This window comes from Oncorhynchus mykiss, chromosome 5, assembly GCF_057628025.1.
Source record: "Oncorhynchus mykiss isolate SJ-2025 chromosome 5, ASM5762802v1, whole genome shotgun sequence".
Lineage (NCBI taxonomy): Eukaryota > Metazoa > Chordata > Actinopteri > Salmoniformes > Salmonidae > Oncorhynchus > Oncorhynchus mykiss.
Window position 1 is genome coordinate 20,013,637 of NC_143026.1, and position 15,599 is coordinate 20,029,235.

General features: G+C 46.7%; 1 protein-coding gene across 1 annotated transcript in view; it reads right to left on the reverse strand.

Moving 5' to 3' along the window:
• Positions 1 to 15,599, reverse strand: part of LOC110523381 (laminin subunit gamma-3) — a 202,909-nt gene that overhangs the window by 41,837 nt on the left and 145,473 nt on the right. Inside the window, exons 13-17 of the mRNA XM_090234139.1 lie at positions 9,783 to 9,968; positions 8,964 to 9,209; positions 4,175 to 4,328; positions 3,230 to 3,372; positions 486 to 664 (exon numbers count right to left, since the gene is read on the reverse strand). Of these exons, the coding sequence (XP_090090265.1) occupies positions 486 to 664; positions 3,230 to 3,372; positions 4,175 to 4,328; positions 8,964 to 9,209; positions 9,783 to 9,968 (908 nt within the window). The remainder of the gene's footprint in view (positions 1 to 485; positions 665 to 3,229; positions 3,373 to 4,174; positions 4,329 to 8,963; positions 9,210 to 9,782; positions 9,969 to 15,599) is intronic.

Sequence of the window (15,599 nt, forward strand, 5' to 3'; positions counted from 1 at the left end):
ATAGCCTCATGTCTCATCTTAGTTGCACCCTCTAGTAGCTTATAGCCTCTTGTATCATATTAGTAGCACCCTGTAATAGCTCATAGTCTTGTGTGTCTTATCCTAGTTTTGTGAAAACAAAACATTATGTGCTGAGCCCAGCCGTTAACTTGCTACTTATTTTGTTGATAAATACTAAAGATTTGGAAATTCTTTGTTTGTGACTATTTATCCATGCAACATAACTGTAACAATTTACTAACTTTAAATGTGGCATGAACACAACCACTCATGATGTTTTCATCGGATTGTCAAACAAATCACTTTAGAAGTAAGTTACATTCGCACTTTCATCCAAAATAACTCCAGCATCCAAACAGTGCACTGTAACTATCTCACCACAGAATGCATCCGAGCGAGCAAAACAGAACCCCTCTTACTATACATGTATCTGATGCTTTCTGGTCAAAAAGAGTATAGCAGACAGATAGGAGCAACACTCTTACCTGCTCCTTGACTAGCCCATAGCAGACGTAGCACTCCTCACACTGGTGTGTGGCTCTGTTGTGGAAGTAGTTGAGCTCACATTGGTCACACTTGTACCCCACGAAGCCCTGGCGGCAGGGACAGGTGCCGTTGGTGTGGCACTGCATGGAGCTGGAACCCATCGGGTCGCAATTACAGGCTGAGAGGAACAGGGGGAGGCAGGGGTGGAGAGAGGGACAGGGGGAGGCAGGGGTGGAGAAAGGGACGGGGGAGGCAGGGGTGGAGAGAGGGACAGGGGGAGGCAGGGGTGGAGAGAGGGACAGGGGGAGGCAGGGGTGGATAGAGGGATAGGGGAGGCAGGGGTAGAGAGAGGGATAGGGGGAGGCAGGGGTGGAGAGTGGGACAGGGGGAGGCAGGGGTGGAGAGAGGGACAGGGGGAGGCAGGGGTGGAGAGAGGGATGGGGGAGGCAGGGGTGGAGAGAGGGACAGGGGGAGGCAGGGGTGGAGAGAGGGATAGGGGAGGCAGGGGTGGAGAAAGGGACAGGGGGAGGCAGGGGTCGAGAGAGGGACAGGGGGAGGCAGGGGTGGAGAGAGGGACAGGGGGAGGCAGGGGTGGAGAGAGGGATAGGGGAGGCAGGGGTGGAGAGAGGGACAGGGGGAGGCAGGGGTGGAGAGAGGGGTGGGGGGAGGCAGGGGTGGAGAGAGGGACAGGGGGAGGCAGGGGTGGATAGAGGGATAGGGGAGGCAGGGGTGGAGAGAGGGACAGGGGGAGGCAGGGGTGGATAGAGGGATAGGGGAGGCAGGGGTGGAGAGAGGGATAGGGGGAGGCAGGGGTGGAGAGTGGGACAGGGGGCGGCAGGGGTGGAGAGAGGGACAGGGGGAGGCAGGGGTGGAGAGAGGGACAGGGGGAGGCAGGGGTGGAGAGAGGGATAGGGGGAGGCAGGGGTGGAGAGAGGGACAGGCAGGGGTGGAGAGCGGGACAGGGGGAGGCAGGGGTGGAGAGAGGGACAGGGGGAGGCAGGGGTGGAGAGAGGGACAGGGGGAGGCAGGGGTGGAGAGAGGGATGGGGGAGGCAGGGGTGGAGAGAGGGACAGGCAGGGGTGGAGAGCGGGACAGGGGGAGGCAGGGGTGGAGAGAGGGACAGGGGGAGGCAGGGGTGGATAGAGGGATAGGGGAGGCAGGGGTGGAGAGAGGGATAGGGGGAGGCAGGGGTGGAGAGTGGGACAGGGGGAGGCAGGGGTGGAGAGAGGGACAGGGGGAGGCAGGGGTGGAGAGAGGGACAGGGGGAGGCAGGGGTGGAGAGAGGGATAGGGGGAGGTAGGGGTGGAGAGAGGGACAGGCAGGGGTGGAGAGCGGGACAGGGGGAGGCAGGGGTGGAGAGAGGGACAGGGGGAGGCAGGGGTGGAGAGAGGGACAGGGGGAGGCAGGGGTGGAGAGAGGGATAGGGGGAGGCAGGGGTGGAGAGAGGGACAGGCAGGGGTGGAGAGCGGGACAGGGGGAGGCAGGGGTGGAGAGAGGGACAGGGGGAGGCAGGGGTGGAGAGAGGGACAGGGGGAGGCAGGGGTGGAGAGAGGGATAGGGGAGGCAGGGGTGGAGAGAGGGACAGGGGGAGGCAGGGGTGGAGAGAGGGGTAGGGGGAGGCAGGGGTGGAGAGAGGGACAGGGGGAGGCAGGGGTGGATAGAGGGATAGGGGAGGCAGGGGTGGAGAGAGGGATAGGGGGAGGCAGGGGTGGAGAGTGGGACAGGCAGGGGTGGAGAGAGGGACAGGGGGAGGCAGGGGTGGAGAGAGGGATAGGGGGAGGCAGGGGTGGAGAGTGGGACAGGGGGAGGCAGGGGTGGAGAGAGGGACAGGGGGAGGCAGGGGTGGAGAGAGGGATAGGGGAGGCAGGGGTGGAGAGAGGGATAGGGGGAGGCAGGGGTGGAGAGAGGGACAGGCAGGGGTGGAGAGCGGGACATGGGGAGGCAGGGGTGGAGAGAGGGACAGGGGGAGGCAGGGGTGGATAGAGGGATAGGGGAGGCAGGGGTGGAGAGAGGGATAGGGGGAGGCAGGGGTGGAGAGTGGGACAGGGGGAGGCAGGGGTGGAGAAAGGGACAGGGGGAGGCAGGGGTGGAGAGAGGGACAGGGGGAGGCAGGGGTGGAGAGAGGGACAGGCAGGGGTGGAGAGCGGGACAGGGGGAGGCAGGGGTGGAGAGAGGGACAGGGGGAGGCAGGGGTGGAGAGAGGGACAGGGGGAGGCAGGGGTGGAGAGAGGGATAGGGGGAGGCAGGGGTGGAGAGAGGGACAGGCAGGGGTGGAGAGCGGGACAGGGGGAGGCAGGGGTGGAGAGAGGGACAGGGGGAGGCAGGGATGGAGAGAGGGACAGGGGGAGGCAGGGGTGGAGAGAGGGATAGGGGGAGGCAGGGGTGGAGAGAGGGACAGGCAGGGGTGGAGAGAGGGATAGGGGGAGGCAGGGGTGGAGAGAGGGATAGGGGAGGCAGGGGTGGAGAGAGGGATAGGGGAGGCAGGGGTGGAGAGAGGGATAGGGGGAGGCAGGGGTGGAGAGAGGGACAAGGGGAGGCAGGGATTGAGAGGGGGGAAAGGAGGCATGAATGGCATATAGACAAATAGATTGGTTGTTGAAGAATTAGACATTGCATGTATGCGTGTTACATTTCTAACTTCTTATTGTTATCAGAATGACTTGTTTTAGCACGTTTTGATATGTCTTAGTGTTTGCACATAAGGACTTCTAGCCCCAATCACAGTATAGGCTACTGTAGCTACCTCTGCAGCCCCGTGAGGAGAAACCATAGAAGCCCATACGACATGTGCTGCACAGCCGCCCCTCCAGTCCCAGCCGACACACACACTGGCCTGTGATTTGGTGGCAAGCCATGGATGATGAGCCAATGGGGTTACAGGTGCACCTAAGAAATGTAGAAAGTGATTCACATAACACTTACTAATGAAAGGAAACAGAACCACTCTATTTCTAGGTATGGAACCATAGATATATAATAATTACTATTCTAATTAAGCAATAAGGCCCAAGAGGGTGTTGTATATGGTCAATATACCACGGCTAAGGTCTGTCCTTAGACACGACACAACCCCAGAGGTACCTTATTGCTATTATAAACTGGTTACCAACATAATCAGAGCAGTAAAAATAAATGTTTTGTCAGATCCTTGGTATACGGTCTGATATATACGTGCATCAAAGCCAGGTCCAAGAGACTGAAAAACAGCTTCTATCTCAAGGCCATCAGACTGTTAAACAGCCATCACTAACATAGAGAGGTTAACATAAACATAAATAGATTTAATAATGGTATCACTAGTCATTATAATAATGTTTACATATCCTATATTACTCATCTCATATGTATATACGGTATTTTATACCATCTATTGCATCTTGCCTATGCCGCATGGCCATCGTGCATCCATATATTTATATGTACATATTCTGATTTTTTACATTGTGTGTATAAGGTAGTCGTTGTGAATTTGTTAGATATTGCTGCACTGTCAGAACCAGAATTGGATTTGATTTGATTTGCTATTCCACAGCTGTCAGCCAATCAGCATTCATGGCTCGAACCACCCAGTTTATCATTAATAATAATGACTAATTCTATTTCTATGATCAGAACCAATTTTAGAGTCAGAATGCATAACAAAAGAACCATATAGAAGATTCCAGAATTGCTTTAGGATTTCCTGTACCTCTCACAGCCTACTCCAGACTGCAGGTTGAAGAAGCCCACCTCACACTGACCACAGTCTCGCCCGGTCACATGACTAAGGCACAGACAACTTCCTGTCTGGGGGTCACAGTCCTCCAACGACCCAGAAGTCCCTGCAGGACTGCAGCCGCAGCCTGGGAGAAGACACAACCACACGTCAACGTCATGTCAAACACACAAAAAACACATGTCAATCACATAACCTCACATCAAATACTGTATCAAAAAGTATAGTAGCCTAAACGGGCAAAAGCATTATCAAAACAGAACACAAATCCAACAAAGTATGCAAAAGGTACACGTCATATACATCATCCAAACAGTACACTAAACACAGTGTCACAAATGAAGTCAACCACTGAAGCCTATTCTTCTATCAATGTTGTGGCAATTGTATATTTCATGTCCTCTGTCCATTCACTATCTGCTATTCATTCACTCTAAAAAAAACTATCTCTCTGTAGTGCGTGTCCTGTCTGCCCTGCGTGCCTGGCTTTGTGTTATCTAGGACAGTGCAGAGACAGAGGAGACCATCTACTGTACATGTACATAGTACTTGAATCAATCAATCAATAACCAAACCAATAACCTAACCAAACCTACATGAACATATTGCCTCAATCAATCACCCCAACTACACTGACTCGGTACCGGTACTCCTTGTATATGGCCTGTATAAAGCCTCATTATTGTTATTTTATTGTGTTACTATTTTCTTTTGTTACTATTTTCTTTTCATCCATTTGCAAATGTTCGTAATTTTTAAGTGCGTCGTTGGGAAAGGGGTCGTGAGTAAGCATTTCACGGTAAAGTATACACTTGTGGTAATCGGCGCATATGACAAATAAAACGAGATGTTATTTGAATGACTGAGCAGAGCAGACACAGGTTGCGTCCCAACTGGCACACTGCACACAAAAAATACATGTTGAATTGTCACATGGACTGGATAGGTGCAGTGAAATGTGTTGTTTTACAGGGTCAGCCATGTTAACACTGCGTCCCTGGAGGAAATTAGGGTTAAGGTCCTTGCTCAAAGGTCAAATCGACAGGTTTCATCTTGTCAGCTCAGGTACTCAAACCAGCGACCTTTCAGTTTCAGGCCCAACACAATAACCACTAAACTACCTGCCGCCCTAAAGGCTCTATGGGCCCAGGTCAAAAGTAGTGCACTATATATATGGAATAGGGTGCCATTTGGAATGCAGGATACAGTAGATGACAGAGGGAGAGGGTCACAAGTCTCCCTGACTCACTGTCTCCTTTTGTACCACTTGACGTGCGGTAGCAGAGAGAACGGACTGTGACATGGTTGACTGGAGTCTTTGACAATTCATAGGGGCTTCCTCTGACACCGCCTGGTATAGATGTCCTGGATGGCAGGGAGTTCGGCCCCAGTGATGTACTGGGCTGTATGCACTACCCTCTGTAGCGCCTTGCCGTCGGATGCCGAGCAGTTGCCATATCAAGCGGTGTTGCAGCCAGTCAAGATGCTCTCAATGGTGTAGCTGTAGAACTTTTTGAGGATCTGAGGGCCCATGCCGACTCTATTCACCGTCCTGAGGGGGAATACGCTTTGTCGCGCCCTCTTCGCGACTGTGTTGGTTCCTGGGGTTGTAGATGGAACATCTCTGTTGTTATAGGCTAGTGGGGGACACAGACATCTCAGAACATATCTGTTGCTATAGGCTACTGGGGGACACAGACATCTCAGAACATCTCTGTTGCTATAGGCTACTGGAGGACACAGACATCTCAGAACATCTCTGTTGCTATAGGCTACTGGGGGACACAGACATCTCAGAACATCTCTGTTGCTATAGGCTACTGGGGGACACAGACATCTCAGAACGTCTGTTGCTATAGGCTACTGAGGGACACAAAAATCTCAGAACATCTCTGTTGCTATAGGCTACTGAGGGACACAGACATCTCAGAACATCTCTGTTGCTATAGGCTACTGAGGGACACAGACATCTCAGAACATCTCTGTTGCTATAGGCTACTGAGGGACACAGACATCTCAGAACATCTCTGTTGCTATAGGCTACTGGAGGACACAGACATCTCAGAACATCTGTTGCTATAGGCTACTGAGGGACACAGACATCTCAGAACATCTCTGTTGCTATAGGCTACTGAGGGACACAGACATCTCAGAACATCTCTGTCGCTATAGGCTACTGGGGGACACAGACATCTCAGAATATCTCTCTCTCTCTACATTTGTGTATGTTCCTTCTCTTCCTCCCTATACCTCTGTGTCTCTATTTCTCTTTCTCTCTTTTTATCCCACTCTTGTTCTTTCTTTCTATCTCAATCTGTACCTCTCTCTTTCTTTCTCTATGTCTCGCTCTCATAACCCTACAGTAACCTAATCCTCCAAGTCTCTTCATGTTTATCAGGATAAAACTTGCTGATAAGAAAATGTACTCTTTCTACTAACAAAATACTGTAGTTGGAAGGTCAACTGATCAGGGCAGACTGCTCTCTGCATCTTTCCCAGAACCCCTTTTAAGTGACACCATTACCTTATACAGATGAATAAAGATACAGAATCTGTGGGTCTATGACTGCTATTCACTCTAAGAGAGCCTGTAAAACTAAGTGTTCTCCCACTTTACAACCACTCCAATGCCACTACAGTCCCTGTGGAGTTCCTAATGGCACTTCTAACCACCTAACTCTAAGGAAGACTCTTTTAGCTCCACCTGAAATCTTTTGTTCCACCTGAAATCTTTTGGACATAAAAGCAATGTTGAGGGAATTTTATTTGACTCAGAAAAGGATACATATATGATAGGTGATATATACAAAACCACGCAGAAAGACTATCCAACTGATAATCTCTTTGAAAAAAAGATAAACTCTTGGAATCAAGAATTCAAAATAACTGATTATAGGCACAAGATCGAGGGAGTGTTGGAACAAAAGTAGTGAAATTACCATTAGCGAAAATAATGTATAGAATGTATTATACAAGAGACTAAATTCACATGTTCTACAGCACAACGGCAGAGTCATGTGTAAAGTATAAAACTAAGAAGGACTCAATGATTCATGCCTTCTGGGAGCGCTATAAAGTCCAAAAGTTATGGGCGGCGTTAGAAAGCTGTCAGAAGTTTTACGATGTCAGTTTACTTTGAATCCGTCTATCTGCATATTTCAAGACATGGAATATGAGGGTGGGGTGACCATCATTTTCTTGTCAATGATTTTGAAAAAAAAAAAAGTATACTTAAAAACTAGAAATCCAATGCTCCTCCATCACTACAACAGTGGATGAATCAAATATATTATTATTGAAATATTGAAAAGGTCTGGGATACGGAGAAAAATAGAACAGGACAATTTGACACCACATGGCATAGAGTGCTACAAGCACTGGAAAGTTCCAGGGATGAAGGATGAGGGGGAGTGTGGTTGTGAGATATACATGATGTGTATGGTTGTGGCGGGAACACGTGGGTCTGAACAGGTGTGATGTCATTGATGTTTGTAGAAATGTGTGTGTTTGTTTATGTATGTATTTTCCTGAGCATTCCATCCGTATGCTATCAAGACTCTTTAGACTCTTCAGAATGGTGAGAATTGCTAAAATCCAGGTGATATATCAGTAAGAGGAAAGCACTTTCAAAACCCTCAAGAAGAGCTCATTATGTAGGCACACTGACACCCACACATAGAGGACAAGTACACAGATACACAAACACACAATACAACGCACTAACACACTTTGAAATGTACAGACTCACACATTCAGATACATGTCACCATATTTCTAATGCATTCTTCATTTAAAATGTCTTCGATGTAAAGACCCCTGTTTAGGGGACCTGCGTGGTTCTGGTACCTGTTCCAACCAACATTTTAGCTTAGAAAACGATCTGTGGACACTGTAGACGGAAATGGCTTGCAATGAGCGGTAGCCCTGATTCTCACAGACACAGGAATATGTCTCTTTTGCCTGTACGAAGCAGGGATGTCCCTACTACCTTTTAATTCACTCTTCCGACTGTCCATGAACTGCTGGCTGAACCTGACATCACAGCCATTGGAACCCTTACATCATAACGCAGCAGGAGAGTGGTTTTGTCACGGCAGCAGATTCAGAGATCGATTTATAGCCACTAATCTAAAATAATTCATAGATTTTAAACCCCCAATTTTTTGTTTGTTTGTCATAGACAGACGAGATTAATATGGGGCGTGTTCCTAACGAGTTCGGGAAGCTAAACTAGAGCTCTGTGAGATGTTGACAACGATGGGGCGGATATTTTGATCAAGAGAGACCTTTAGAAAACACTGTATGTACATTTTCTCTGACACTAAATATACAAATATGTATTTTACAGTTATAAAGAAGGTGAAATCTTATACTTAGTCGTTTGGTTATTCTTTATTTATAAAAAAATCTAAGTTATTTCAAGCCTTATTCTTACAGTTTTGTTGAATAGGAAATACATTATATAAACATTTTTATATTTTCATATTTTTATCATATTTGTACTGTGCACTTGAGCTTGTGTTCTCAAAAGTGACTACACCTCAGCAATTTATAACATTTTTTTACCCCAAAGGTGAGATTTTAACCATTCTTGGAGTCTGGATCATTAGTAGTTAAATAATTACTTTTGGGGATTATGTAGATTACATTTTCCATTACATTTAGTTACATTTAAGATGTAAAATTGTATATTTCCCCTTAATTAAAAACCTGTAACTCTAACCCAACCCTATATACACCCTTCCCAAGTTTCCACACTCACGTTTGCACTTCTGGGCCACAGTGCGGTCCAGGGCGTCCCCATAGTAACCTTGTCGGCAGCGTTGGCAATGGTCTCCCTCGGTGTGTCCCAGGCACTTCAGGCAACAGCCCGTCATGTGATCACACACGCCCAGCGCGTTGGGGTCCACATTATCGTTACAGTCGCACTTCTCACACGGTTGAACCGGCCCTGACCGGCCCAGGGGGTCGCCGTGGAAACTGTCCTCGCACATCTCGCATCTGATGCCTGTGGAGAGAAGGTGTGTGTGTGTATGTGCATGTGTATATGTGTGTTTGTGTGTGTGTCGGGGGGTGACAGGTGACATGTTTTTTGATAGGTGAGTTATGGAAGATGTTGGGCTGGAGGGTTTGGGGGCCATTTTCATTTCAACCTAAATCAATATCTGGTAATGAAATTCTGGAAATTAATGAATGGCCCAAACCTGACAAAGGAATATGGACATTTTAATTCAAACACTGTGCTCTACATGATAGGATCATGACTAATTTTATCAAGACAGTGAGGACACCAGTACAGGTTTTATTAAAAATCTGTCAGCCAATTTGTGGAAATCTGCTTCACTGAGCAAGCAATGAACTCAATGGCTGTGTCCTAAAAGGCAACCTATTCCCTACATATTGCACTACTTTAGAATAGAGCCCAAGCTCTGGTCAAAAGTAGTGCACTGTATAGGAAATAGGTTGCGATTTGGGATGCAGCCCAGTTTAAAGCGGGTGAGGTCTGCTCATCATGGGAAAATGAAATGGTTTGTTCCCATTATCCGACATCTACCAGTCATGTAATATGATCTCAGCTCACCCCTCTGTCCTGAAGGGCAGTTGGTACAGACCACCTCCCCAGAGCTCATTTGAGCACAGCTGGTACGGTCCGGGCAGGGGCAAGGTCTGCAGTCATTGGGCGCGCCAATCAACGCGTTACCATAGTAACCGCCCAGACAACGCTCGCAGGTTGGTCCTGTGGTGAAGTCGATACACACACACACACCTGGAGTAGAGAGAGGAGCAGAGGCAGTTACAACACACACACCTGAACTAGAGAGAGGAGAGGAGGCATTTACAACACACACACCTGGACTAGAGAGAGGAGAGGGGGCATTTACAGCACACACACCTGGACTAGAGAGAGGAGAGGAGGCAGTTACAACACACACACCTGGACTAGAGAGAGGAGAGGAGGCATTTATAACACACACACCTGGACTAGAGAGATGAGAGGGGGCATTTACAGCACACACACCTGGACTAGAGAGAGGAGAGGAGGCAGTTACAACACACACACCTGGACTAGAGAGAGGAGAGGAGGCATTTACAACACACACACCTGGACTAGAGAGAGGAGAGGAGGCAGTTACAACACACACACCTGGACTAGAGAGAGGAGAGGAGGCAGTTACAACACACACACCTGGACTAGAGAGAGGAGAGGAGGCAGTTACAACACACACACCTGGACTAGAGAGAGGAGAGGAGGCAGTTACAACACACACACCTGGACTAGAGAGAGGAGAGGAGGCAGTTACAACACACACACCTGGACTAGAGAGAGGAGAGGAGGCATTTACAACACACACACCTGGACTAGAGAGAGGAGAGGGGGCATTTACAACACACACACCTGGACTAGAGAGAGGAGAGGAGGCAGTTACAACACACCACACGTAGATAGATATGTAAAGTGTGTCTTACAGGACCATCATATGGGCTCTCAGTAGCAGGCACACTCACACACAGTCGCAAACACACACACACACACACACACACACACAAATACACACCAAGGAGGATGGATGCTGTAACGATTTTCTCCTCTGACAGATCCAGGCCACAGTAAGTGTAGTTTCTCTAGCCACCAGTAGAGTGTGCCATGTAGCTGTGTCTCTAACCAGCCACCATACATGTACTCTAGCTCTTCACACAGCCACAGCAGAATGGAAGAGGAATAAGAGGAAACACTCAATACTGAAACCCAGACCTCCACTGCAAAGAGAGCTAGCGAGCAGAAAGAACTGGTCTAAATTCAACCTGGCTGTAATTGCTTTGGGAAATACAAGAAGAGCTGGCTTCAGACAGAAAGACTTTCAAGAAGTAAATTAATTTCCCCCAAGTGAACGAGATAATCATATTTATTATGTCCCAAAAACAAACTGTTAAATGCATATGTCTTCTAAAGCCTCAGGGAAAATAACTTTTGGGCTGTATGTATCTCCAGCTCTTCACATCTAGTTAACTTTTTGTAATCACAATTAATCGCATGGTCTGAAATCGTTAGAATTTTTTTTGAAAACATCCAATATACAGGCTGTATCACAACCGGACGTGATTGGGAGTCCCATAGGGCGGCGCAAAATTGGCCCCTAGTCATCCGGATTTGGCCGGGGTAGGACGTCATTGTAAATACGAATTTGTTCTTAACTGACTTGCCTAGTTAAATAAAGGTTTATGTAGAAAATAATCTACACAACTAAAAACAACAATGTTATATCAAAACAAGCAGACATTGAGGTTAAAGTTGATAAAGCTACATGTGCTTTATCAACTTCCTTGATTTTGCTTTCCGTTACTTTGGACAAAATCAAGACATCAATATTATTGTAACGCTTTTACTAAAAAAAATCTTAAATTACAGCTCAATTTGAGCAAATACTGAATTTGCGAAATAAAAGCAAATCCTGCAATTAACTCAATTACATTTTTTTTTAAATTGTTTGACAGCCTAAGAATAACATCTGGTTTCCATGGTTACCCTCCTCTTATGGAATTAATCACTTTTGACAACTTAAATAGTATTTCTCTCTGTCTTTAAATATAGAAAATAAACAATTTTCTGAGATATTAGCCACAGACACTTTACTGTTGAATATGCTCTTTGGTCTATGGTATATGTGGTATATGTAGGTCTATGTAGGTCTATGGTGGCCTGAATTGGTGGCCTGAATTTGTTCCCAATCAGAGGCAGCTGTCTATCATTGTCTCTGATTGGGGACCATATTTAGGTAGCCATTTGACATAAGGTATTTGTAGGTTCTTATTCTATGTTTAGTTGCCTGTCTGCACTAGCTGTGTTAGCGGCATGGTTCGTTATGTCTAGTTTGTTCAGTGTTGCATTTCTTTAATAAATCAAGAATGTACGCTTACCACGCTGCGCCTTGGTCTCCTCCATACAACGACTGTGACAGAATAAACACTCTGCAAACCCTAACATTAGTTAAAAAAATAACTAAGCCTACAATTCATCAAACTTCACTTCACAAATGTTGCAATTAGGGAGAGTTGGACATTTACTTGGGGTGCTGGTCCAACTCAAGGTGCAATAGATTTTTTTTTTACCTCCCTCACAAACATTAAGTTAAACATATTTTTACATAACACTTCCCACACCTTCCCCGTCATATAATTAATTGTCAATAATGTTTCCGACCACAAATAAAAATAGCTGTGTTTATAAAATGTGGATATTGACGTACTGTTGTTTTGTTCCGGTCCACAGTTCTGACTAGCATAATAATAAAGTTCTGGTTTATACTGTTCCTTTCTGGTTCTTTTTTTACCTCTGAAATCAACCTAGTTTTTACATTTACCTCATTTAAATTACTCCACCAATCAGTGGGCTCTGGTCAAAAGTAGTGCACCACATAGGCAATAGGGTGTCGTTTCGGCCATAGCATATTAGGTCTTCACTGAGGTGGCTAATACTAATGCTTGACATCCAAGCATGTAATGCCAGTCATTCAATATAATAGGCTAGCTAATAAAACATAGTGATTGTTCATCATAACACAAAGAGTTGAGGGTTATTGAATCGCACTAAGAACTGATTGTGCGTCTGTGTCTATGTCAGAGCCAAAATAGACTTAATGATCACAAAGTGCTGACAGACAGTACTGACTGTGAAGATGACTGAGCACAGTTCAGTTACTGAGGCTCATCCTGCATGGGTCTGGACTAGTGTTACTGTTGTTTTTAGTTCATTGCTTCTTCTGTAAACGGACCTGTTCCGCTCTGATACCAATTACATCAGCAGTTACTGTATATTTTAAGATCAATTTATACTCACCATTGCCAAAGTCATTCATCATCATAATCATCATCATCCTCCTCATGCTCACCATCTTCACCATCATCATCTTCAACATCATTGCTTCATAACATTCATGTAAAGTCTAAATTCAGCATGTACTGGAGCTAATTTACAATGAACTTCCCCTCCACTATTGAATTGAAATAGGAATCTGGAGAGACAGATAGCTCACCCCAGCTCTGATCTACCCAGCTCTACTCGGATCTACCCAGCTCTACCCTGATCTACTCAGCTCTACTCTGATCTAACCAGCTCCACTATAAACTACTCAGCTATACTCTAACCAGCTCTACTCTGATCTACCCAGCTCGACTCTAATCTACCCAGCTCTACTCTGCTCTACCCAGCTCTACTCTGCTCTACCCAGCTCTACTCTGATCTACCCAGCTCTAGTCTGCTCTACCCAGCTCTACTCTGATCTACCCAGCTCTACTCTGATCTACTCAGCTCTGTTCTGATATACCCAGCTCTACTCGGCTCTACCCAGCTCTATTCTGCTCTACTCTGATCTACCAAGCTCTACCCAGCTCTACTCTGCTCTACCCAGCTCTAGTCTGCTCTACCCAGCTCTACTCTGATCTACCCAGCTCTACTCTGATCGACCCAGCTCTTCTTTCATCTACCCAGCTATATTTTACTCTACCCAGCTCAACTATGATCTACCCAGCTAAACTATGATCTACCCAGCTATATTCTACTCCGACCAGCTCTACTCGGATCTACCCAGCTCTAATAGGATCTACCCAGCTCTACGGTGATCTACCTAGCTCTAATAGGATCTACCCAGCTCTACGCTGATCTACCCAGCTCTACCTAGCTCTACTATGCTCTTCCCAGCTCTACTCTGATCTACCCAGCTCTACTCTGATCAACTCTGCACTGCTATTTACTACCTCTCCTCTCCTCTCCTCTCCTCTCCTCTCCTCTCCTCTCCTCTCCTCTCCTCTCCTCTCCTCTCCTCTCCCCCTCACCAACTCTCTCCTGCTTTCCTATCCTGTCCACATCCTCTCCCCCCTCCCCTTCTCTATTCTCCCCTTCCCTTCCCCTCCCCTCACCTCCCCTCCTCCACTCTCCAGCAGTGTACACTCATCCCTGTCTCCCCTTCTCCCTCCCTCTCTCTTCCTCTTTCTCTCTCTCTCTCTCTCTCTCTCTCTCTCTCAAAGCTCTCTCTCCAACTCTCTTGCTCTCTAACTCTCTCTCTGTCTTTCTCTCTCTGTGTCTTTCTCTCTCTCTCCCTCCCTGATCCTCCATCAACCCCCATTCTTTCTCCTTCCCACAACAGCTGCAGACTTCTCAGGAGTGGAGCCCATTCATCACAAACACACTGCAGACCTTCTCCTCTCCCTTGCTGCTCTCTCTCTCTCTCTCTCTCTCTCTCTCTCTCCCATTCTCTTTTTACCCTCTCCTTCCCTCTCTCCCTGATCCTCCCTCACTACCATCCTTGCTCCTTTCCTTTAGTGCCTCTCTGCTCACCTCCCTTGCTCCCCCATCCTCCCTTCCCCCCATCTCTCTCCACAGCCAACCTGAATCCATACCTCTGCCTCACCTGTCTAACAGTACCTATCTATCTAAATGCAGTACTCTCTACACATAAAGCCTAATTGCACTCCATTGAAAAAGCCACTCACAGAAAACACTTTTGGAAATGCGTAAGTAGATTTCCTCGTCTTAGCTAAAGGCAAAAGACAAATGCCTGAGTGTACATTAGGAGACAGCAAGAGGCGCTTTCAACTGAAATGGCACTGTTCTGTACTCAGTTTACAGTAGTACAATACAATTGTACTTTGCCTTTATGAAGTCTTCCAGATGCTAGGAACAGAACAGTGTACATTTCAATCAAAGAGAATGTTGGGTTTGATGGAGGTTGTTATCTAGGTGAAAAGCAGTGATGAAATTAAAAGGAAGGTTTTGAGGTGTAATGTTGTTTATGAGATTATAGCAGCATCCTGTTCAAATACATACAGTACAGCTGCTTTCTCTCCTCCTCTCTCTGATCCCCCCGTCCTTCACGCCATCCTCTAAATCTCACTATTTATTTACCCGACCAAACTCTGTTTCCAAGACCCCCCTCTGTGGAAGACCTGGGAGGTCTGGAGGGGGGTTTGGTGCAGTAGGAAATAGGGATGAATATAAATGCAGCACACACTCACGCACATGGAAGCATACACACACGCACACATACACACACACACTAGTCTAGTAGTCAGAGAGCCAGGGAACGTAAGGCTTGGATGGACTAACAGAAACTGGCTCCATATCTGAACCCATTATCTCGTTTCCAGCAGCCGGTTTATTCAAGCAGTGCCAGGCAAGCAGCCGCTCCCCAAAAAATGTTGTAATTTCTACAGTACAATTACAACATGTATAATTTCTACAGTACAATTACAACATGTATAATTTCTACAGTACAATTACAACATGTATAATTTCTACAGTACAATTACAACATGTATAATTTCTACAGTACAATTACAACATGTATAATTTCTACAGTACAATTACAACATGTATAATTTCTACAGTACAATTACAACATGT